This window comes from Sturnira hondurensis, unplaced genomic scaffold (assembly GCF_014824575.4).
Source record: "Sturnira hondurensis isolate 20B ecotype Veracruz unplaced genomic scaffold, ASM1482457v3 Scaffold0021214, whole genome shotgun sequence".
In the NCBI taxonomy this organism is placed as follows: Eukaryota; Metazoa; Chordata; class Mammalia; order Chiroptera; family Phyllostomidae; genus Sturnira; species Sturnira hondurensis.
In genome coordinates, this window is record NW_028093845.1 from 3,120,982 (window position 1) to 3,146,459 (window position 25,478).

Consider the following 25,478-nt stretch of genomic DNA (forward strand, 5'->3'; position numbering starts at 1 on the left):
AGCAGCAATCAGCAATCAAGACATAGAATCCCAGCCCTGACCAGTGTGGTGCAACTGTTTGGACATCATCCCACAAAATGAAAAGCTGCTGGTTTGATTCCTGGTCAGGGCACATGCCTGGGTTGCAGCTTCAGTCCCTCATTGGGAAGTGGGCAGTATGTAAACAGTAAGTCACGAAGGCTAAGCTGACCAAAATCACTGTGATTTATTGACCAAGATTCTCCCTGGAAGAGGCAAACCTTCAGAGTTCCAAATTAGTTACACAGACAGGGTCTGCCAGTCCTTCTTTAAAGGAATTCCTGGTGCTTCCTATTCCATCTTCCCTGAGAAGAGTTTGAGTTTCTCTCACTATAATCTTTTCCAGCACAGACATATGGAATTATACTAAGTCCTCACTTAAAATTATCAACAGGTTCTGGGACTTTAGGTGAAACGTGTAGGTAATAAAGCCAATTTTGACATAGGCTAAATGAGGTAAGCAAAGAGTCAGTTCATACAGCATGTCATGAAACGTTCGGAAGCCTAGTGTATAATGCAAACACTGGAAGACTGCCTACACAGGTGTCATTAGAAAGTGCTCTGAGTCAGCAGGGGACTTGCTAAAAGCATACAAACTACGTGGTAACAATGGTACTATTTTGTGGTCAGAAGTGATGTTTTATGCAGTTAATGTTCTAATGTTAAGGGTTTTGAGCCAACATGCACCTCACATTGATATCCATATAAAAAAATTGAAAACAGGCCCCCAAAAGGTGCTTTTCTGGTAGTGTTGTAGTGTTGGGTGTTTGTGTTTTACTCAACACATGTGATTTTTAGCAATGGACTTCTGAAGCAGATGTCCACATTTAATTGCTGTAGTGCCTGCCTTAGACACTACACAATAAAGTATTTCTGCTTTTAAAAAAAGCCCCCCCCCCATTTCATCAAATTGACAGTAATTTGTGACTACCCCCTCCCCCCAAAAAACAAACCAAATAATCGAAACTACTTTCTTTCAGAAGTTTATTTTGGATAAAATAGTTGAAGACAGGTAACAATGATACACTGTACAAAAAGACTAGAAAATAATTTAGTGATGGCATCTGACATACCCATAACCTGCGTCTGCAAAGCAGGGGCGGCAGCATTCTGCCCACAGCCACAAGTGGAGTCCAAGGAAAGAAAGGACTCATCACATGCAGGGAACCAAGCCGAAGTTCCCTCTTGCTGAAGAGAACAAGTGTCACACCAACAAATCTTTCCAGTACTGCAAATATGATGCAATCAAGAGTCCATTAAATGCAGAAACCAGTCTGCTCAAAGTATTCATGAAATTATGCAGTGATAACAATTTCTCACACCTGTATCATTAAGGGTTACACAACAGGCACTTTAGTTATTTCACTATCGCTTGAAGTTTATAGATCCCTGACTCCAACTTTGTGAAACCATAACCGTATCATATCAAATCAAGAAACAAACGGCAGTCTAGCCAAACTGCTTCAGCTGACAAGGACACTATCTCCTGTCCTTCTTACCAGCTTTCCTCTTCCCAGAGAGTAAGTGCTTAGGCTTCATGTCAAACACATGCCTGTCTGCCTCCCCCTTTCTCCCCAAGCGATTCATCTTCTTCTGAGCACTCTTCATCATAGTCTTGGCTTTCTTCACCATCTACAAAGGAGGAGAAAACGTAAAACACGTTTGTCACTGAAGACCAAATTTCCATGTGCCTGGTAAGAGTCTGTCTTGCCCTGGCTAGGTGGCTCGGTTGGTTGGAGTATCATCCTGTACACCAAAAGGTCACCAGTTTGATTCTTAAGGCACATGCCTGGGTTGTAGGTCTGGTCCTGGGCTGAGGTGTGTATAGGAGGCAACCAATCAACATTTTTCTCTCCCATTGACGTTTCTCTCCCTTGCCTTCCTCTCTCTAAAATCAGTAAACATATCTACAGGTGAGGATTTGAAAAAAAGAATTCTGTCTGTATGGTCTAAGCCTGTTCTGTGTTGAGAAACCCAGGTAAATCTCACTCATGGCTATTCTGGACCCACCAAATATCTGCAGGAACTCAACCAATACCTGCATGTGAAGGCGGGAAGAAGATTATAGCCAGACAAGTTTTATACCTGTAAGGACCAGATATATTTAATAAAAAATCAGAGTGTATCTATTCTAACTCCCTCTTGGACAAACAAAAGACCCCTCAAATTTGGACCCATGTGACTGTACTGCTCACATGTAACAAATGGCAATGTTGATATTAAAATCCAGGTTTTTAGATGGAGATGGCATCATGGAATGAAAAACTCAAGCTTCCGTGAAACAGACTGCTCACCTATTATTCAGACTTTCTCCTTTACCTAAAGTTTTAAAATGCTGAAACTAACAATTTTTTGTGTTTAATTAAAAAGACGTTTCAGCAAGAGTGTACATCCAGAGTGTCTTTCCCAAAACACTGACCAAAACAGGCCAGCTGGTTCCCAGCATGTCCAAAATGGCTGGGACCTAGGCTCAGCACCATACGACACCATGCTTCTGTTTACCCTGAGAGGACACCACAAAGGAGTGGTGTAACCAGGGCACAGAGCCAGGGACACCCAACTGAACTGGCCCAAGGGAAACTCTTGGTGTGTAGTGCACAGCTAACTCCCACCTGCAGCCCCTGCTCCAAATGACAGCTGGAGAAGGGGGCTTTGCCCTGAGTGCTTGTGTAGCTAAAAGCAGAGGCCATCCTGTTACTAACTGCACGTGAGAGACTAACCTTGGTGTCCCGAAGACCAGACACATCACGTGGCGTTCGAGAGCTACTGCGACTCCGGGCAATAGATATGGGGGGGACAGAGTCTTCCCGCTTCCTTTTCCTAGTGACACTTCGAGACCTTCTGGCCTGGATTGCATAATGGGCCTGAAAAGCACAAAACACACATATCAGGATCCAAGCCTAGCTTTCAGGCTTGGTGACAAACATGAAATCACTCCAATAAAGGGAAAGGACACTCAGGAACTTTTATCAAAGCCGCTGTCAGATAACCTAAAAAACATCTTTAAAATACACGTCATTAATGTCACATTAATTATTGGTCACATGTTTTTCACTTAATATGGCTGCATTATGTTACAAAGCTAACCATATTCTACTGGAAAAGTTTACTAGAGCTAAGCTGCCCACTCAGTAATATTTTCTCTTAACCTAGATCATTAGTTTAGCATCACGACCTGAATTTCAGACATGGAGCTCTCTCTTCTTTACTCCTCTGTTTTGGGTTTCTTTACTCCTGTTTTCACTCCTCTGTACATCTGAACACCGTGATGGCCATCAGAAAGCTCAGCCTCGAGGTTCAGTAAAGACATGCAGGTGGCCCCTGACTGGTTCTTCTGAAGCCCCCCAGTTGTTAGCTCTGCTTCCGCTGGTGGTGGGTAAAGGGTTCACCCACCCCACTTGTCCTGACATAAGGATGACCTAGTTCCTTCAAAGGTTTGCAGATAGTAAGCCCAGCACTCACTAAGCCCCCAAATGTCAGAGGCTACAAATGTATGTTAAATGAAGACTCCACATGCGCAGAATGTTCTCTCAACTTGTGCTGACAAAAATTCACATCAACCAAACCCTCCTGGAAAAAAAACTTCTACTCTTTCACTTCTTTACTCTGCTTCTGGGAATCTATCTGTTCTGAGCAAATAATACAAAATATGAAAAAGTTCCCAGTAGGGGGCATGAGAGAGGCAACTCATTGATGTATTTCTCCTACGCTGATGTTTCTCTCCCTCTCTCCAAAAAGCAAATAAATAAAATCTTAAAAAGAAAAAGTTCTTTTGTACAAAGATGTATATGCATAACTCACCAAGCATAGAACAAACCTTGTTATTCTAACAAGTAGTTGAAATGCCTTTTTTAATCATTGGGGCTCCCGGAAGAACAGCTTTGAATGATTCACAGCCTAATTTCCTCCCCCAGATGAGAGACACTTCATGGTTATTTTGATACTAAAGTGAAGTTAATTAAAGCATCAAATAAAGACTTTAGTTACCAAAATCAAAGTTAAAAAACAAAACAAAACAAAAAAACTGTATAGGATGGATGACATGAATTTGTTTTGTCTAACATTTCTAATTTGTATTTTTCACTGACACAAATTCTTCTGTTTTTATTGTGTATTTCTTACATATCACCTTACATTCTTTAAGGCATCAAGTGAATTTTTAAACTGTAAGCCATTCAAAAGGCCTAAAATGAAGAGACTAAATTTTTTACTCAATTCCCCTAAAATCAAAATAGCCTACAGCACAGTAAAAAGTAGACGCAGGGTGTGGCACATGGGTATAAACAGATTTCAAAGAAATCAACAGAAAGATGAAAGCCCTCTGCATAAACACTGAATAAAAAGGCGTCTACCACATGGCATCCTAGTTCATTTTTGTGTGTTATAACCACAAGTGATTTTTTTCTTTCTAGTTTTTGAAAATTCCCAAATTTTGCATCAGCCTAAAACAAAAAATGTATATAGAAATATAACGATATTGACAAAAAGCAAAAAAAAAGAGTAAATGAAAATGCAGTGCAGCCATCTCACACACGGAACATCACCTAAACAGGACAGCAGAGTGACATCCAGGGAGTCCGCCCACAGGGATGATTCTGATGAAGGATGATGGCATGGGCAAGGTGTCCCCAAGTGGGAACAGCAAGAACTGAGTCTGGCAATGCCATCCTGCACCAAAAGCATGGCCCCATGAGCCAAATGCCCAACCTCTTCCCCGAGAGGAAAATCACACCAGTGTGACAATCATGCCGCCCTCAACCTGGAGGTTCTAATTTCTTTTTAAATCAACTCTGTGATTCTATTGGTTTCTGAGCCCCTGGTTTTCTAGGATGCAGCTGTATCCAACTACAAAAGTACTTGAGAACACCTCTGCACACTCACACTGTCATTATCATCCAAGTTGACACCAAGACTGCGCATCTCATTCTCCAAGACTTTCTGCTGAACCTGAAAAAGGGGGGAAAGGTTATTTGTCTTAAGCAAAATCAATCTGATGAAATGTTAAACTCAAAGGAAAATGTGCCCTTTATAATGATCTGTGATATACCTCTTTTATAGATTATACTTTTTATTTGGGTTCATAATGATACTTTTGACAGCTCATTAAATCCTATGAAAAATAACACTTCGTGGGCACTTGCCACATGTAGGACAGTGTATACTTCATCTCTGGATTCTGCACAGCACTGCAGGGGATTCCCTGAGTGCCGATAAAGTCACTGAGGCAGAGGTCACTCAACACACATCCTAGGCCAGCATCCCCACAGGCCCACCAAACACCACGGGGGATACTGCACCTGCCAAGAACCACTCACCTGCCATCACTGAAAACAGGTCAAGCACGGGAATATCCATGAGGAGTGTGGGCTGTAATCATTTCCCTTCCAGCCCCACTACACTTTAACCACCCAGCACGTCAAGTCATCCTTTCTTTGGGGAGCTGACCCCCATGTTGTCATATCCTGAGGTTCAGAGATGACTACAGGACCTAACCTCACTTGCCACCCTGATGAGGTCATGAGTAGCACTGAGTAGGAGAAGATGCCTAGAGACAGAGCTGAGAGCTGGAAAAGAAACCTGACCTCACTGACCCACTCGAGCCTGATCTGTGGTAACCAGTCCGAACAGGTCACAAGGCAATAAATCACCTTCAGATTTATCTTAGACTGGGCTAGGTTTCCAAAAATTGTAAAACAGCAGTCTGGCCTAATAAGAACATGTTAATTTGTGGCTTGCTTTTACAGCTACGAATCATAAATTACAATCTCATAAACTTTGAAAATCACCAGGAAAAGGCATAATAATCAGTAGATCAAAACTCAACCTACCATGAAAGACAAGATATACCAGCAAAACAAAGTATGTACAATATTATGGCTGCACACAGGTAAAGCTGTTTTATCCAGCAATGACTATCCAATGACTAGCAAAGAAATGGGTCACACTTTCTTGAAAAGACACAAAACTTGCCTTCTTAGCTGTTCGTGGCATTCTGGGTCCCTGTGTGTCCTTCTCTTTGGACTGCAGAATTTTCAACTTCCTTTTTTCTCTGATTTGTTTTGCCAGCTGTCGGATTTCCACCATTTCTTCGTCTTCACTCTCTGGTTCACTGTCATACTCGCCAGCAGCTGTTCTTAGCTCTTCTTCTTTTTCTAACTCTTTCAATTTCTTTAAAAAGAGTCACAGATAAACAAAATCAACAATGAAAACCTTGTAAGTAAGTGTAGGAGTTCTGGGAACTAGGTTTCCCCTAAGCCTTTCGGTAAGCAACAGGTGCCAGGGTTGTCCCATGTCAGCCTCACCCACGTGCCAGAACTGACCTCCCAGCAAAGATTCTGGGAAGAAAATGAAGACTGTGTGAACACTGAGCTTACAGCATATTAACTGCTCAGGGCCATGTCGTCTTCTTTAAAATCGACAAGTGCACACACTGCGGTTAAAAATGTGTAGACAGAGAGCACTTCCCTCAGTCTCCTCGCTCCCAGCAGATTCAAGGAAGACATTCTTGAAGAACTTTAATCATCAATGTGCACTGATCTTGTATTACATTTTTCCATTTATCCATCCTAATGCCATCTCCAAACACAACCTCATCAGTTATAAAGTTAAAATTTTTAAAAAAAGCAAAAAAAAATATGTCACAATTTAAAATAAAAATACCTTAAAAAAAAAAAAAGCCCTGGCTGGTGTAGCTCAGTAGATTGAGCAGGGGCCTGTGAAGCAAAGGATCATGGTTCGATTTCCAGTCAGGGCACATGCCTGGGTTGCAGGCCAGTTCCCAGTGGGGGACACATGAGAGGCAACCACACACTGATATTTTTCTCCCTCTCTCCTTCCCTTCCCCTCTCTTCTTTCTGAAAATAAATAAAATATTTTTAAAAAAAAGCCCTGGCTGGTGTAGCTCAGTGGATTGAGCACAGGCCTGTGAAGCAAAAGGTTGCCGGTTCAATTCCCAGTCAGGGCACATGCCTGGGTTGCAGGCCAGGTCCCCAGTAGGGGACATATGAGAGGCAACCACGCATTGACGTTTCTCTCCCACTCTTTCTCCTTCCCTTCCCCTCTCTAAAAATAAATAAATAAAATATTTTTAAAAAATAAAAAAACACACACATGTATGTAGGCCCTGGATGGATAGCTTAGTTGGTTAGTGTTGCCCCAATATGCCAAGGTTGTATCTTTCATCCTCAGTCAGGGCACACACAAGAATCAACCAATGGCCCTGACCGGTGTGGGTCAGTTGGTTGGGCACCATCCCACAAACCTAACACCAGTTTGATTCACGGTACGGGCACATGTCTGGGTTGCAGGTTCGGTCCCTGGTTGGAGCATGTTTAAGAGGCTGCCAATCAATGTTTCTCTCTCACATCAATGTTTCTCTCCCTCTCTTCCTCCCTCCCTTCACTTCTCTAAAAATAAATAAATAAAATATTTTTAAAAAAAGAATCAACCACTGAATGCATAAAGAAGTGGAACAAGATATCACTGTTTCTAAAATCAACAAAAAATAAAAATATATGCATGTACATTATTATCCAATAAATAAACTGGCAGGAATCCAGCAGTCCACTGTGCCTGCATCACTATTTACGTGACAGTGTGGGGGCAGAGGTTAGGAGGGGCCTGGCCTGCCAATCACAGGCCACCCAGAACCCACACTGAATTAATGGGTGCTGTGCAATAAGAGATGAAAGCAAGAGGTACAACTGATGAGTCTGAAGGAGGAGAGCAATATCACTTCTCACATGTGGGAGTACAGACAATGGGATGACAGTGGTAAGAGATGGGAAAAGCAGAAGACTAGTAAAGCCATGGCAACAAGGATGAAAATCAGACAACAGAGAATAAGGACTACTTCAAAAGTGGAAAAAAACAGGGAAANTATATGCATGTACATTATTATCCAATAAATAAACTGGCAGGAATCCAGCAGTCCACTGTGCCTGCATCACTATTTACGTGACAGTGTGGGGGCAGAGGTTAGGAGGGGCCTGGCCTGCCAATCACAGGCCACCCAGAACCCACACTGAATTAATGGGCGCTGTGCAATAAGAGATGAAAGCAAGAGGTACAACTGATGAGTCTGAAGGAGGAGAGCAATATCACTTCTCACATGTGGGAGTACAGACAATGGGATGACAATGGTAAGAGATGGGAAAATCAGACAACAGAGAATAAGGACTACTTCAAAAGTGGAAAAAAACAGGGAAAGTGTGAAAGGGGCTTATGTTAGGGTTAATGTCCTTGATACCTGGAGATTAAAAGTATAAATTAAAGGTACCACTTGGAAACTGAGAAGAAAATTAGGAAATTTATATGGCAAATATCTGTAAGATTCTGTTTTCCAAGAAGCTTGACTAAGAAAAGAGAGTAAAACAACTAGAGGACCTAGATTATTTTTGTTTTTTTAAAGTGAGAGAAACTTGCAGACACTCATATTCTAAGAAAAAGCAAACAGGGAAGGGACTGAAACAGGAGGGAAACACTGGTGATGAAGCAAAACTCCAGAGAAAGGAAGGAGGAACCAGGCCTGAGAACCAGGGGTGCTACACCCAGAGGTACCGCCAACAAGAAGCACCTGTGTGAGAACAGCGCTCACATCCAGGGCTGCACGTTCTTCAAAAAGGCAGGCCGCCGGCTAAGATGGGAAGAGGGGAGTAGAGCAAGAGCCTGAGAAGGTAAAAGGTCTCTACAGGAAGGGGATGAATGGCGCTGACAAAGGGCAGAGTGCTGGGGTCTCCACGACACTTGGCAGGAGCAGGCAGTTAGTGACTGGGGACAGAGAGGCTTGTGGGTATAAAAGAAACAGTAGCAACACAGGCAGGTGAGCCAAAACTGGTGCTTGAGTCATAGACCAAAGTATTGAGCATCACATCATGGGACCAGCTAAAAGGTGTACCTGTATCTTCTTGTGGTCATATTAAAAAAGAATAAAAATCATGTAAGTTAACAAGTGACACCAACCTGCATGATGTCAGGATCAATGTAATCAGCTACATTATGGCCTTCCCAGATCTCAGGTATCTTATCATACTTTTCAGATGAATTCATTATGTCCCAGTACTCTAAAGTCAAAAAAAAGGTTATGTTTGCAGTAGTTTTTAGTATCTTCAAGCACCACATGTCCAAAACAAGTTATAACCCAAGCAAGACGTGACACTCTGTAATTCGACACAATGTAAGCAAAGCCACCTGCTTATCAAAGATTCACCCACCAGGCATTTCCCAAGGTGTATCAGTACCTAGGGATGAAGTGAGCACAGAAGGAAAACAAAAACAAAACAAATAAGAGGAAAAAGGCATGAGTAACAGATTGCTGACAATTATCAACCTGGCTCAACATTTATGTGCTACGAAAGCTACAAAAACAATCCCTTATCCTGAAATGACAGAAAACTACCGCAATTTCATCTTTAAGAAATTAAATCACTAAAGTCTGGAAGACTTGTGCTCATTATAGCCCTTTCATACTTTCCTGAAACACTTTACATGTAACTGGCAATTTAAAATAACTATTACATGCAAGTCCTTACTTTTAAGATCCAAAATATAATCATCTCCTAGTTCCAGTTCAATATCTCGTTCCTGAAATAAAAAAACCATGATTATGAGCAGCTCTATTTGACTTTTCAGGTTCAGAAATGCTAAGCCCCCTCCTTATTCCTACAAAATACCCTCATCTCCCACCTAAGGACCAATCCTTCCCACACCCGGCACTCAGCTCCTATTTTCAGTAGGAGAGCTGTTGTGAACATCTGGATGCCACATACAGGAGAGCAGTAATCTTCATCCAGTTTCATGGCCATCTTCTCATAGAGCGTAACGGTGTGGACCCCAGTGCTGCTGGCTATTTACACTCTGAGTCTCTATCCCTTGTTTCAAAGCCTTTCTGCCCATCTCCGCAAACAAACCCAGTGAGGCTGAGAGTGACCTACCATCTTCCTCCGAGGCTCCCCAACCTCCATTCTCTTCCTGCGTGCCACCACTCCTTCTGGAATGAAGGGGGGCCTCTCCTGAGAAGACATTATGGGAAATGTTTCTGTAAAACACCTTGTCAAATGGCAAACACAGAAATGAACAAGTAGCAGTAAATTCTCAATCTAAAAAAAAATTACAGAACCACACCCAGACTATTTAAAAACCAACAGATAATTCAGGGGGAGAGGGGAGGGTGCAGAGCCAATTTGGGCAAGGAAGATAGGAGGACTCCACAAGACACCTCTTAAGTTCATTTAGAAAACATAAACATCAAGAGTACCAAGAACAATTATTAACAAAGGAGGGAATACAGATGTATAGCAGATCATGAGTAAGAGATATTTAAGTACAAACCTGAGATAAATGACTAGCTACCTAAAAACAGAGTTGGACAACTACCTCAACCTGCTTCCTAACAAAGTAAATTCATAATCAAGTAAAGACTTTTATTCAAAACAACTATTTTTGGAATGGTTAGGCATTAATATGCATGACAAGAAACCCAGAGGCCACAGAGAAAATATTAATATCTGCTAATAGCTTTAAAATGTGTACTTTATCTGAGGTTAAAAAAAAAATCCCCCAACTCAAAGGGCAAATGACAAAAATAAAAAAACCTGTTTTATAGCACAAAACATTTTGTAAATACATGACTGTCTAACCACTATGCTGTACACCTCAAACTAGTACAAAATAACAATTAATGGTAACTGTAATTTTTAAAAATTAAATAAAAACGAACATACAAAGGTCTGATTTCCTTAACATAAAAATCACAAGTCAGTGAGCAAGATAAATGATCTGAAGAACTGAAAAGGCCAAAAGCCCATCAAAAGTGCTCACCCACACTAATCATTAAAGAAATACTGCATGGTAAAACTATTTCTTTAAAAATTGTAGCAAAATTGGTATTCAAGATTGTATGTATTTCAGGTGTTCACCGTCATAATCCAATACTTGTACACATGACGTAGTACTCACCAGTGTCCATCTAGTTAGCAGCTGTATCTTTACCCAGCTTAACCCACTAGACTGGCAGATGCCAACACCCAACACTAAGGGTGCATTCAGGGAACCATCAGTGTGACACACACCATAACGCATCAGGGAGGACAACATTTTCAATGCCATACCTTAGTTTCCCCTACAGATAGAGTTGTACACAAAAATATAGAACTCTATATAAAGATGTGCATTCAAGCACTGTCTGTAATGGCAATTAAATGAAAAATTTAAAAGAACATAATAAAATCTGTCTAAATAGTTTAAAAATATACTTTCATACCAAAAATATTTCTGGAAAGATAAATAATACAGAGGTAACCATAACCTCCCTGGTGGAGTAAGAAGCAGGTTTTAACTTGGCACCTCACATCCATTTTTACCTTTTCCATATACACTGCATGATTTCTAGTCTGAGTAAAAAGCCCAAGTCCACTCACGCCATCCATTTATGCCCGCGTATAGCTGGATCTGAAGCCCCTGGACAAAGGCACACAGCGTGTCCATTCTGTCGGCAACAACATCACAATCCCCTCTCACAGGCTCTCTGGAAGGGCAACCTTACCTTATCATCTCTTTTGTTTGGCACAGCCAAATGCAATCTGTTCAGCACCTCATTCACTTTATTTCCTTTCATTTTGGTTTCAACTCGATGAGCCAAAAGCCTGTCACAAGCCTAAGACAGTGTGAAAACAAGGCATGGAGTCACAAAATGTCCTGCAGCAGCAACCAGAGACTGTGTTCCAAAGGCCTGAAACTGGCTAAGCACTTCTGTTCAGTAGTGACATCTGGTGGCTAAGTCCCCAGGACTACTTTAAGGTCCACTCTCCCCTGGGGCAAACCCCACTCTCCAGGATGGTGGCTGTGTCTTTCTCCCTCTCCAGGCCAGGCCCAACCTGAGGGTGAACCCAGAAGCAGCACCACCACACAGCTGGCCCTGAGAGATCCCATGGCCCTTTCTAGGCCCTTCTCCCACTTTCAGTGACCCCATGCTAACCAGTCAGCTCCCTAACTCGACCCATACCCCGCCTCGGGACTCGAACTAGAACAACTGAGCTGGGCAGAGTAAAAGATATCAAACTTGCCCTTACTTTTTATTTCAGATAAAAATAACAACAACAAAAAAAGAATATTAGAACCACATGAAATCTAACAGGAAATGCCTCCTTAAGCTGTTCCCACTTATACTCCCTTTTTCCTATTTCTGAACAGGATCCATGAAAGTACTTTCCAGTCCAGTTCCCATGGAAATACCGGCAGGTCAGGAGAAACAGCAGGCAGTGGACAAAGTTAAAATGGCCTGTGCTGGCAGTGTATCTCCGCAAAGCCCCACTGTCATTGGGGCAAGTGGAACTAGGGCTTCGGTGAGGGCACCTGCAATTCACGCCTCCTGCCTCAGTCACTACAAGTCCGCAATGTCATAACCCCAGAAAGAAAGCCCTCCCAGGACTGACTTTTCTAAAACAAGAGGAAGACAGTAGAGGGTCTGACACCTGCCTATGAGGGAGCACTGACCTCTGTTTTCACTTGGATAACCCCTTCCTCTGTCAGGGTGCTGGTCTCTATCACAGGAAATCCTTCAGCCTGCAAATCTATAAATATTTTCTGGGAATATAAAGGAAAAGTGAGAGACATGTTATTTCTAGGTCTCTGTGAACAAATCTTAGTGTTCCTCAGACGGGTGTTATAAATGCTACTCAGCACATCTGTGGTTTAACTCTTGAAGAACATCTCCAGAAAACAGTTAGTTATTTTTCCCTATATTGTTCTGTGATTAAGAAAATTTGAATTACTAGGAGGATCAAACCAGACTATAACAAGCAAACCAGAGGCTTTCCAGAATATTCCATGAGATCTCACCTTCCAAAATGAAAGTTGGCAAGAACAAGATATGGATTATTTTTTTAGAATGCTTTCAAAGCTATTTTTAATAAAATACTTGGCCTCCACAGCCTAAGAGAATTCCTTAGAAAACAACACAAAAATGTTTACAAATATAGCTCCTTATAAATCACGTAAGACTCTTAAGAGAAGGGACCTAATTTGTGTGTCCCTTTACCATATATGACTGCACTGAGACGCAGGAGACCAAACCCACGATCATTAGCTTCCCGTAAACAAGACCTGCTTCCTTACTGGAAAGAGCAGTGGTTCTGAAGACTGGGATCAGAAAGCCAGTCTCACTAGTGACTAGTGTGTAAATCCAAGTAAGATACTCACTGTCTCTGCCTGAGTGTGTGGTGACAATGGCCCTCACAAAAGATGGAGCAGTAACCCTACACTGTTACTGATGAAGTCAAAGCACCAATGAACATAGGCTACAAGACAGTGTTACCCAGAAAGCAGCATCACAGCAGCACCCGATGTCACTTCTTGATTTCACTAAATCTTCCCAACAATATCACTGGTAACCCAATGGTGTCACTATCATTCCAGATAGGTGACCTCTCCCATATATTCCTCACCCTAGGGCTGCTAGGTGGCGAGGCCTGTGTGGTATCAGAGCCTGAGCATCCCAACCTTCCTGGTGTCCCTGACTTTCCCTTCTTTTACACTCTCCAGTGCTTTTGGACTGAAAAACTGAGATTACTCCATGGGTACTTGGGTCCTTTCAAAGACAAGGGAATTCTCTGATGGCAGTATTTATATAATTGGTAATTTAAAGAACACACCACAATTCCCTGAGGAAACCAGGATGGCTGTTTGAAAAAACTGATTTTCACCAAGTATGAAATGTCCACATAACATAAGAGGGACATGGAAGAGAACAGCATGCCCCTTCCTCTGGACCCTCTACCTGTTCAATAATGTATACTCCAGGAGGCACGGCCAGATGGAGTCATCCTTCTACTGCAGGGGCCCCCAAACCTCTAGCGTGCACCCATCACCAGGGGACTGTTCAAGCCCAGGCTGTTGGGCACCCTATTTCTGATTCCAAAGACCTTTCATTCAGAACATATTACACGGGAAAGCAGCTAACACTGTTGGTTGGGGCCACAACCTGAGAACCACTTACTAGCGCAAAGCTTCTCACAGCATCTGTCTTGAAAGAAGCAACTAAAGAGGGCTGCAGGAGCAGGATTCAATCAATTTAACAAATCAAGGTTAAAATTCCCTGCCTCTTGGGAAACTTCAGCAGACACTACAGATTCCAGTTTTAGAGAGTGTCTGGTGCTCATTTTCCTTTGTTCACTCAAGTTTCCAAACTCACTTCATACCTGCGGCTCTGCAGCAGATACGTAGGTAACACTACAAAAACCCCTGCTACTTAGAAACTTATTCTGCAAAGTGCTGCTCCTGTGCACCTGGCTGCTGAGGCCTGCACTGCATTTCCTTTAAGGCCCCGGTATAAGAGAATGGTCCCTCCCTATGTGAGCACAGGAGCCAGGGTTTAAATGTACCAATTTGTTGTACACAGAGAGGTTTCCACAGCCTCCAACAGAGCAGCCATCAGGAAATTTCAGGTGTAGTTTGTCACTGAGAAGTTTTTATGACATGTTGACTGAATCACCAAGAATACTATTGGGTTGGGCAAAAAGTCTGTTACATTTTTTCCTATGATGGCTCTACTAGTGCTTAGCTGTTTTTAACTTCATTTGAAACAATTTTGTTAAGATTGTATTATAACAGCTGTCATATCAGCATGCATTTTAAAATTATCAAAATTGGTGAATTTTTGTGTAGCCAATTTAAAACTGAAGATGGAAGAAAATACGCAATGTTTTCAGCATAAATGCAAAAAAGATTTGGGCAGTGTATATAGAGAAGGTGCTGTGACTGAATGAATGAGCCAAAAGCAGTTTGCAAAGTTTTGTGCTGGAGATTTCTTGCTGGAAGATGCTCCATGGTTGAGCAGACCAGATGAAACTGATAGCAATCAAATCAAGACATTACTTGGGAACAATCAACCTTACACCATGTGGGAGATAGCCGACATACTCAAAATATTCAAACCAATAAAGGTACTGATAAACACAAAAAATGTCTTCTATTTTACAGAAAAAACTATACAATTATTTTGGCCAACCAATATCTCAACTGTAAAATCAAAAACTGGACTACCATTAGTACAATTGTTTCTAAAGTCTGGCTGTCTGAGATAAGATTTAGAATTGCTAAGAAATACTGAAAACATTAGGGTGACTTACCTGATCATCTTCTGGAAGCTCAGCTATTCTCTTCACATCGCATTTGTTTGCAACGACTATAAGAGGCTAGAGTGAGAAGAAAGATAGTAAGGTGATTAGTACCTTCACAATGAAGGTCATAAAATGTGGTACTGGTCATCACACTCACCTTGTTGACAAAGAGAGGCTTGATATTCTGGAAGAGCTCCAGCTGAGCCTGTAGGCCATGCCCACACTGCTCAGATACATCCATCACGTATAGCACTGCAGCGCGTAGGTGAGCCAGGGCTGTGATGGCCTGCATTTCGATCGTGTTCCGATCCTCCAAAGGGTGGTCCAAAATCCCTGGGGTATCTACAACCTAATGGTCAGTCTCATCAATCCAAAGCATACCTGCTCACAAACTTACTGTCCAGAACATCCTGGAGGCACCCACACACCCAAACTAGCCTTATAAAACTAGTTAATAAAACACAGGTCTCCCAGCTGACCATGATAAAATAAACAAAGCAGTAAGGGGAAACCAGGAGATGGAGGGACCTGCAGAGCTCATTAAAGAACTAGCAATGACCTTGAGAGAATGCCTCTCTGCTCATTAGTGACATGATGAAACAGAAATGGAGTAATTGGTAAATACACCCATGTGAGAGAAACTACTTTCTCTTTGATGAAGTTAAATTCAACTGTGGAAACAGACTGCTTCATGCTTTTAAATGCCATTTCTAATAACAGGGCCAAAAAAGGTGACAAGGAGACTTTCCTCAGCAGCACCACTGTTAACGTAATGCAGAACCTTCTTGGTAGCTGGCTGCTCCCCTGAACTACATAAGAGGAATGAGAAATACCCTAACGCAACCCCAAAGCTCAGAGTTCTCTTCTAGGGGCTGCTTCCGGCAACCTCAAGAACCTACTTTTTACCTCCTTAGTCTCCCCACCTCTAAGTGCACTAAGATTATGAACACTCTAGTGCTATAGGGATCAAAATCATACTCCATTAACAAAACTACCAAGATGTCTGTTCTGTTTAAAGAGAAGGGCTCTCACCTGCCAGCGCAGATACTTATAATCCATGTGCCCAACAAACAAAGACTTGGTGGTAAATGCATAAGGCTGCACATCCACATCTGCTCTTGTCACCTGCAACCAAACAAAACAATCACAGGGTTCTACCCTTTATTTTCTTTCAAACAGCATCAAAGTAGCCCTGGCATGTTACCAAGATTGTTTTGGTAGAAGAAATAGAAAAGAACAAGTGAAACCTCTATGGTTAACTGCTAAGGACAGGAGCTACTGAGTTTTGACATATCATGGGCTCCACTTCCTCCTCACATGCTCCAGGGGGAGAGTCTGAATCGGGGAGCAGGGAGGCAAGGCAAGCCCAGTAGGGAGAGGACACGAACCATATTCTCTTTGTCCACCCTGGCCCAGAAATTCCCAGTGCAACTTTCTTTGATGATGAAAACATTCTACAACTGCAATGTCCACGTGGGGCCTGCTAGCCACATGCTGCCCATGAACTCTTGAAATGCAGTCAGTTCCTCATAACTGAGGAACTAAAAGTTTTAATTGCTTAATTTTAATTAAGTGGCCCTTGTCTCTGCCCCACAGTACTGGCTTACAAGTGTTGGAGACATAGCTAGGACACTGCAGAGCTTTGGTTTGTCACCATGTTAGCATAACTTGTGGACAAAGTAAAAATCTACAAACCTGCTTAAAGGCAAAAGTGTTCTTGGTAGCAAACAGCCACCTGAATGTAACAATTGTTTATTGGCATCTGAGCTGTTGTTTGGAAAATGACATTTTAATAGCTGTTTGTGCTCTGCTCACATCCCTCAAAGTCAGGTAAATTATCCTAAAGCATCAACTTACTTACATAAAAAGTGTCCTTGAGTCCCAATTATTAAACTCACTCAAATAAAGAATGACTCAGGACTTCCCACTACATGGACCAAATAGTTTATATGAATGCTGACACAGCAACCAAGGGGACAGTACCCAAGAAATACCTTGGGAGACTGGGAAGTCCTATTCAGTGAGTGTGGCCTGCCACAGTGAATAGCAGTTCTGCTGGCACCACTATTCCCAGAACATGCCAAGATGACATGTCCTGTGAGAGGCTGTTGTGGGTTAACAAAAATGTTTTTAAACATCTCAATCCCTTAGAAACTTGTAGGAAATACATAAGAATCGAAAAGTGGTTTCTGTAATAGTAGTATAAATCTAGGATCTGACAAACTCATTCCTCCCTTCAATGACACAATGTTTTAAGCCCAGGGTAATACCAATAAAGGACTAACTGGCTGGCCGCCCTCCATCCCATGCATTCAGGACATGGCAGCACTTTGGCTTCAAGTCCTTGGTCACCTGCGTAACTATTAGAAAGAGACCAACCTTATTGATGAAGCTGGACTTGCCGACATTAGGGTACCCACAGAGAAGTAAGGTTCTCGTGTTCGGGTCAATAGTTGGCAGACGGGACAGGTGCTGACGCACTGTGAGAAGTTTAAATTAAATGTGCTCAATTTCATAAGAAAAATTAAGAAATTCAAGGTTTAAGATCTGTTTCACTTAATACTCCAGGCCTGTGGTTACATTAACCTCACTCCAGCATTTATAACGTAAGTGATGGAAAAAATACAAATGAATGAAAAAGGATCATCTGCAGAGGCACCATGGTATATGAAGGACGGTATTTCTCAAATCTGGCTGCATCAAGCAATCTATTCCTAGGCCATACCAGCTTGGTATTCCTATCCAACAGGTCGAAGGTGGAGTGAAGAAAAACACACGTCCAAGTGCCCAAGGAAACTCTTATTAAATGAGACAGTATCTGGAAAGGTGCTTTTGAAGCCAGCGCACGTGGCATCATTTTCAGGCTAGACAGAGCACTGCTTCCATGTAATGACTACTACTTGGGGGACTGTCTACAGTGCACAGTGTCAGTGATACCACCAGCTAAACAGATCTTCAGGAGCAATGTTAAAGCAGTCAAGTATTATATTTTTGCAAATTATTTGCTAGATCCTGGGGGAAGTAGAACAGAACTACCTGAGTTAAAAAACATTTGTAGTGAAGCCCTAGCTGTTGTGGTTCAGTTGGAGCATTGTCCCATAGACCAAAGGGCTGTGGATTTGATTCCTGGTCAGGGTACATGCCTGGGTTGCTTGTTCGGTCCCCAGTCAGGGCTCATATAGGAGGCAATTGGCTGATGTTTCTTTAGCATTCGTATTTCTCTCTCCCTCCCTCTCTTTCTGGAACCAGTAAATACATCCTTAAACAAAGGTTAAAAAAATATATTTGTGGTGAAAATTACATAAATGTAAAAAGGCAAAAGAACTGTTTCAACAAAAACCCTACCACACTAATTCAAATGTTGTCTTAGTAAATGAAACTATCAGGTAACAAAAGAAGTAGGAGTTTGATGTTATCACATTTTACAAAGAAAAGCATTAAAAGAAATTAAAAAGTAAATAATAGGTGAAATTATGAGTCATTTTATTTTCATACATATTTTTGGTATTTTCCCAAAATTTACAATATATATGCCTTACCTACTATATATGAGAAACATAGGTAAATTGTCTTACTAGTGCCTGTCAGGAAAAATACCATATTTTGCCACATGCAATACACTCCCACGTATACTGTACACCCATGTTTTTGGCCCAAACTTTCCGGAAAACAATTTTCATTTTAACTTTTAAATTCAATTATTTATTTATTTATATTTAGAAACAAAACCAATCACTGTGTTCCAGGGCATTATTTTGCATATGGATATTGTTATTGCTTTCTCAAGTTATACTTTTAACACATCAGCATAAGTAAAATAATTAAAAACATTCATATAGATACAGGATTAGGACTACCCATTGCACATTGTACAATGGGCATCCTTATTTTCCCCTCAAAAATTTGGGCAAGGCCCTGGCTGGTGTAGTTCAGTGGACTGAGCGCGGGCCTGCGAACCAGACGAGGTTCGATTCCCAGTCAGGGCACATACCTGGGTTGCAGGCCATTTCCCAGCAGGGGCCAATTCCCAGCAGGGGATGCATGAGAAGCAACCATACATTGATGTTTCTCTTCCTCTCTCCTTCCCTTCCCCTCTAAAGATAAATAAATAAAATATTTAAAAAAAAATTGGAGCGAAAAAGTGCACATTACACGTGGCAAAATATGGTAATTTGACCCTGTCATTCTAAAAGAAAACAAAAACAAGTTTCGAAAATATGTTTTGAAAACCAATTTCAAAAATAAGTTTTCCACAAAGATCAAGCACCTTAACAGAATGTGCTCAAAACTGTTTTTGCTAATGGTTGACAAGTACCTTGTTCTAAATACTCCAAACTCTGCTTCTGCCTTTTGATAATAGTACACATGCGCCCCAGGGCAGCCCGCTTCAGCTGCTTGCAGCGGTAGAGAGAGTCTCCATATTTCATAAGCCGCACATAATCTTTAGCAACACTTAAAGAAATAAAAAGAAACACGTAAGATTTTTTTCACTTTTGACAATGTAAAAGATAATATATTAAAAAAATACCTTACTTGTCCACTAAATTTTTGGCAATATTTATCTGTCCTAGAGCCAACTTGTAATGATCCTTGTCATAGAGAATGTTCATTAAATCAGCATAAAATGGATGGATATCCTGCAGCAAAAAAAAAGCAAAGGGGTCAGTTTGGTACAAGTCTCTCATCCTTATGTGTAAACAATACTTGAAAAATAGTCCTAGGGAAATATATCACACCATTCCCTCTCTTCCCAAACCGCCAGCATCTCTCCCCATCTCTCTCTCCTGGCTAAAGTCTGTCTGGTTTGCTGAGAGAACAAGAGTCATAGGGAAGGAAGTGGTACTGTCTTTTCTTTCCTCCTATTCCCACTAACCCAAACTAGTTAGGTCTGTGTCTACCAGGCCGTTCAAACAGCTCATCATCATCTTCAGTAACCTCCAGTTCTCCCTCTATCTCATCAGGCCCTTCCCCCCACACTTCCTGATATATTTACCTGGCTTCTGGGACCTTCTCGCCCACTGGCTACTTCATCTCCAACTCCCTTGCTAGCTCGAGTTCCCAGACCAATGCTAATTACTTGTGCTCCCTGGAGGACTCTTCTTACACTCACTTTCTAGGTGACCTCACCTAAGTTTTCATACATCTACATTTTCATAAGCTCCATCTGACCATCTCCAAGACAGACTTCTCATGAGTTTCAGACTGCTCAGCACTGCTTGAATATCTTACCAACATCTCATGATCAACACATACAAACTGCTCTCCACCTCCTCAAACCCATCTTCTTCCCTATCTCGGTGAAGGGCAACTAACTCTACTGTCTAAGGTGCTATAGCCCACACCTATTCTATGAGAAAATCCATTAGCTCTTCCTTCAAAGGATACCCTGAAGCCAACCATTTCTCAACTCCTTCATTACCACCTGTCTCTAAGTCACTGTGCTGACCTGAGGGGCCTCCTACCCCCACAGACCAGTCAATCTCTAAGAGGAGGGGCGTCAAACTCATTTTCGCCGGGGTCACATCAGCCCCGCAGTTGTCTTCAAAGGTCCAAATGTAATTTTAGGACTGTATAAATGTAACTACTCCTTAACAGTTAAGTGAGAGCTTGGCACTGCCCTTGGGTAGAAACAAGGTGCTGGGCCAGATAAAACAAGGTGGAGGGCCAGATTTGGCCCATGGGCCTTGTGTTTGCCACCTATGCTCCAAGAGCTAAGCCTGAACATGGCCAGTCCCAGGCTCAGATCCAAAGCCTTCCTTCCTTAACAGAATTCAAGCCCTACACAAGTCCCCTCACCCTACCCACCACCTTTCTGACTCATCCCCACTATTCTCCTTCTCATAGCCCTGCCCCACTTACTGTTCCTTGCAGAAAGCATACTCTGGACCCTGGCACTTGCTTTCACCAGGGATCCAGAGCTCACCCCCTCACTTCTTTCAGGTCTCTGCTACAAATGCTGGGCTAGGGCACTCCCTACTCTCCTTATTTATCTGACACACCATACACTTTTATGTTTACTGTCTTTCCTTCCACTAGACAAGAATAGGAACTTCTTTTATTACTGCTGTACTCCTGGTGCCTAGAACAGGACCTGAGACACGGCAACCATTTGATCAATGGTAACTTACTCTAACCTTCTACTCTGAAACTGTTCTCAGAAAATTCTGATTTTTTAAAAAAATTGTTCGTAAATTTGAACCTCTAATGTATTTTAAAAACTCACACAATGACAAGGATGAAAAACTTCTGCCCTGGCTGGCGTAGCTCAGTGGATTGAGCACAGGCCTGCGAACCAGACGATCGCAGTTCGATTCCCAGTCAGGGCACATGCCTGGGTTGCAGGCCGGTTCCTTGCAGGCTAACTACCAGCAGGGGACGCACAAAAGGCAACCATACATTGATGTTTCTCTCCCTCTTTCCTTCCCCTCTATAAATAAATAAATAAATAAAATCTTAAAAAAAAAAAAAAAACTTCTTACACAGAACCACAGAAAACTGGTACTAACTAGATCAAAATATTTTGTTTGCTCAAACTAGCTATTTCCTAAAATCAAATTAGTTTAGAATAATCTCATGTTTTTTGATCCCCAGGTCTTCCCATAGAATCCGCCTTTTCTCAAAAAATAATTTACTGATTCAACAAGCATCTACTGAGTATGTGTGCCAAGTCCTAGACAGAGACACAAATAAGTGCCACTCCTCCAGCAGGAACTTTTAAATTTTAACACTTCTGTATTTTAAAAAGTAAATAAATAAATAAAGACTGTATTTATCTTTAGACAGAGGAATGGCAGGAGAAAGAGAAAGACAGAAACATCAATATGAGAGTTGCCTCTCACACGATCCCAAATAAGGGCCTGACCTGCAAACCAGGCATGTGCCCTGACCAGGAATCAAACCTGCAACCTTTTGCTTTGCAGTACAGTGTTCAACCCACTGAACCACACCGACAGGCACTTCTGTACTTTTCACCACTCAGCCACAACTACCGCGGATACTTCTGTACTTTTTAAAGCAAGCCATTGTCATCTCTTTAAACAGAAAAGAAATACCTGTCACATAAACCAACCTTTTCTCTGTTTTAACCTACCAGCAGAGACTATTTCAGGGTGGTGATAAATTTAGGCTCTCACGCTGTACTGCGGACCCAGCCTTCACCACCCTGTATAACCTTGCCACCATATGATCCTGCACAGGACTTCATAAGCAGTGTTACTCTAGCTTTCTACAACTAAATAAATGGGCAAACTGCATTCCATGGCAGAGTTAAGAGTTCAACTTTCTTGGCTTAATGGAGTAGTCACAGATACTTCATGCGATTTCTTACCACTGTAAAAAAAATTATTCAGTGTTGTACTGACCATCATTGGCTGATAAACCACCACCACCACAAACAATGGTAGACCTCAGGATGCTGATCCAATGTGTGGCCAGGAAAAGGAAACAGGGAGGAGAGGAAATTAGACAAGGTGGTGAGCCACCAGAATCCCGGGCTTTCAGATTAACAGTTTTCAGATCACAGTTTTTAGAGACCTTGGTGTTGGCCTCTGCCAGGCTGAGATGTTACAAAGCCTCAAAAGAGAGCTCTGGGCCCTCTTAGATGGGGTTTGCTTGGTAGAAAGTGGGAATACTGAGGTACAAAAATACCTGTGTTCTGTTCCCCACTTTGCCATTAACTCAGCTAATAAGACAAGTCAACTAGTTTCTGTTTCTTTCATTATCTGTCAGATGAGTAGACCAAACTGGTTAAATACCCATGACCTGAAAGCTCACATTTATAGGAGTATCTGTGGCCCACAGAGTTACTTACGTCCAATTTGGGGAAATCTGTTAGAATCTGTGAGAGTCTGTCATGGTAGTTCTGTTGAGTAAATTTGACTTTTCGCATGTAAAAATGTCTAATACGATGAATTTGGTAATGTTTATGAATAACTGTTGGAGTCTTTCGTTGAGTCTTCGATAATGTTAGGTCAATGAAGTCCTGCAATTAAATAAAATAAGAGAGTTATACCAAATATATCTACTTTGTATCCCCTTTATTTGAAACCTTTTAAAAAGACTAACATTTCATAACAGCATATATTTTAAACTACAAACCCTTTTACTAACCAAGTCTTTTACATACAACTTTGTTTATCTTTATAGTTTCTGGCACTTTAAGAAATAATTACCAAGTGGCTGTTGAAATACATTTTATACCAAACTTTCTTTTATCTTAATTTTAAAATACCCCAAAACCTTTGAAGCTTAATAGACAACTCAAGCATAAATCAGAAAAAATGTCTGAAAAAGAACAATCCTGCAATTTCCATTCGTGCATCTTTCAAAGTACGTAAAGTGATTGGTAAAACAAAAATCCACTGTTTATACTTTCCTAGAATATGTAAGGTGACTGAGGACATTGAAGATTTTTGGCAGGAATTCCCCAGTGCAGACAGACAAGTTGACAGGTGCCCACAGCACTTTCAGTACCAGAAGGAATACAGATTTCAGGCCCTGAGATCTCTACTCCCTCTTCCATCTCTATGAACCCCCGAGGGTCCAGTTCAGAAGTTACCTGCTTCATAAAGTCTTCCACCTCTCCCCCTTCTCTCGGGAAAGGACCTTTCCTCTCTGAGGAACGACCCTCTCACCTCTGGACAGAACGCTGACGTCAGAAGAAGGACCCCCTCCCCTCTACGGAAAGACTTCAACCCCTAAGGACAGCCTCGCCCCTACCGAGGACTCCAACGCCTGAGGAGAGAACCGTACCCTCTCCGAGGGAACACTAATCCTGGGAGCCCTACTCTCGAGGACGTGGCCTTGGCAGCCGGGCCCGGCGGGGAAGCATTGCAGACCCGGGCCCTCCCGGCGACCGGACGGAGGAAAAAAGCAAGAGCGGAAGGCCGCAGGATTCCTACCTTGGCGGAGGGCACCACCGTGATTTTCTTGAAGTTGTAGTGCGCCATGTCGGAGGTCAGCCACGAGGGAAAGGACCAGCACACGGGGCTTGTGCGGACGGCTGGGGACGGGACTTCCGCCGACTGCGGGCACTTCCGGGTGCTCCCGGCGTCTCCGCCGCACAGGTTCCGCGTCGCACAGCGCCCCGGCCTGGCCGGGCGTCCCAGGCAGAGAAGTCGCAGGGCTGAGGGTGGCCTGGAGCCGCGCGGCGCAGTGGAAAGGGGGCAGCGCGGAGCTTTAGTTCCTGCCGCAAAACGAAGGAGTCCCGACAGGCCATCGGTGGTGTCTGGGCTGCCCTCGCCAGGTTCGGCTCGGGGCGCGGGTAGGGGAGCTCGAGTCTTTGGGGTCTTCGGGGTCTCTGGGGATCTCGGGAGTCTTTGGGACTCAAGGGTTCTCTGGGGACTAGAGGAATCTCGGGGGATTCCGAGAGTCTCCGGGGACTCAGGGTCCAGGGAGCTGGGGGAGGGGGGGTCTCGGCGCCCAGGGTGCTCTTGGGATATCGGGGGTCTTGGGGACTCGGTTCCGGAGATCTGCAGGGATTAGAGATTAGGGTTCTCGGCAATCCGGGGGAATCTGAGGCTATCGGGGATATCGGGGAGTCTTGGGGACTCGGGGGAGTGTCCGGGGACTCAGGGGTCCAGGGACTCGGGTTTGTGGGCGCGGACCCTGGGCTCCCAGAGAAGGTGTGGGTGCGCTGTGAGAGCAATGAGGCCCTTAACTAAGTCCCGTGTCTCCCCAGCCCCCACGCCGCGCGCCAACCCCACCCCAGGGTCCTAACCTGACCCAAACCAGGAGGAAAGTGCAGCGCAAGAAAGTAAGGTTATATGCTAACCTCACTCATGAACACAGTAACAAAAATTTTAAATAAAATATTATATAAACAATTATGCAAGAAAAGTGATAAAATTCAACATCCGTGCATGAGAAAACAATTTTTAAAAAAAATCTCTTGACAAAATAGTAAGAATTTCCTTCTTCAGGGAATCTACCTAAGGAAACAAAATAAAGAGAAACAAAACTCAGCGAACACCTTACTCAACGGGGAAACATAGAAAACATTCCATTTGAAATTGGGAACAAGATTATCCATCCATGAATTGATCATTGTTCAACTTGCTATGTGGGGGTCAATTATATTGTTTTCTATACTATATGTTTGAAATATTCCATAACAAAAATAAATAAATTTAAAAAGTGTTTCCTACATGTCCCAGTTCTTGAATCCTGGTCCATAGAATGAATCCATTACTCAAACCAAAAGAAGAGAGGAAGAAAACATATGTAAGGAAATTAACAAAAGTTTATATAGCAGATCCAGTGTTTATCTTAGCAAGTGAATGAATGGAATGAATCTAAACAGCAATAGCCAAGTTAGTTCCTTGAAAAGTAACAACAAAAACATTA

The 25,478-nt window shown here is 42.5% G+C and overlaps 1 protein-coding gene and 1 long non-coding RNA gene across 2 annotated transcripts; one reads left to right on the top strand and one right to left on the bottom strand.

Annotated features, from left to right (window-relative positions):
* Positions 1–987: 987 nt before the first annotated feature.
* On the bottom strand, positions 988–24,157 carry GTPBP4 (GTP binding protein 4). The gene is made up of 17 exons (XM_037031870.1): positions 24,035–24,157; positions 22,945–23,115; positions 19,668–19,771; positions 19,450–19,586; positions 17,514–17,614; positions 16,167–16,259; positions 15,292–15,483; positions 15,144–15,209; positions 12,511–12,600; positions 11,561–11,671; positions 9,951–10,028; positions 9,549–9,600; positions 8,980–9,080; positions 5,989–6,186; positions 4,900–4,965; positions 2,739–2,882; positions 988–1,650 (listed from the first exon to the last, which is right to left on the bottom strand). The coding sequence occupies exons 1-17, from the start codon at positions 24,080–24,082 to the stop codon at positions 1,498–1,500; spliced, it is 1,905 nt and encodes a 634-aa protein (XP_036887765.1). The 5' UTR covers positions 24,083–24,157; the 3' UTR covers positions 988–1,497.
* A 20-nt stretch (positions 24,158–24,177) lies between these two features.
* On the top strand, positions 24,178–25,271 carry LOC118977093 (uncharacterized). Its single transcript, XR_005064456.1, has 2 exons — positions 24,178–24,378; positions 25,055–25,271. It is a non-coding gene; the product is annotated as an uncharacterized LOC118977093 (long non-coding RNA).
* The last annotated feature ends 207 nt before the right edge of the window (positions 25,272–25,478 follow it).

Bases quoted from the DNA above. Each gene is read 5' to 3' on its own strand.
- GTPBP4 (XM_037031870.1), bottom strand. From the start codon at position 24,082: ATGGCGCACTACAACTTCAAGAAAATCACGGTGGTGCCCTCCGCCAAG. The intron at 11,672-12,510 runs GTCAGTGCTCCC...ACACTGTCTTAG, and splicing joins TTATCCAAGTGAAAACAGAG to GCTTGTGACAGGCTTTTGGC. The intron at 2,883-4,899 runs GTGAGTGTGCAG...TGTGCTTTTCAG, and splicing joins ACTTGGATGATAATGACAGT to GCCCATTATGCAATCCAGGC.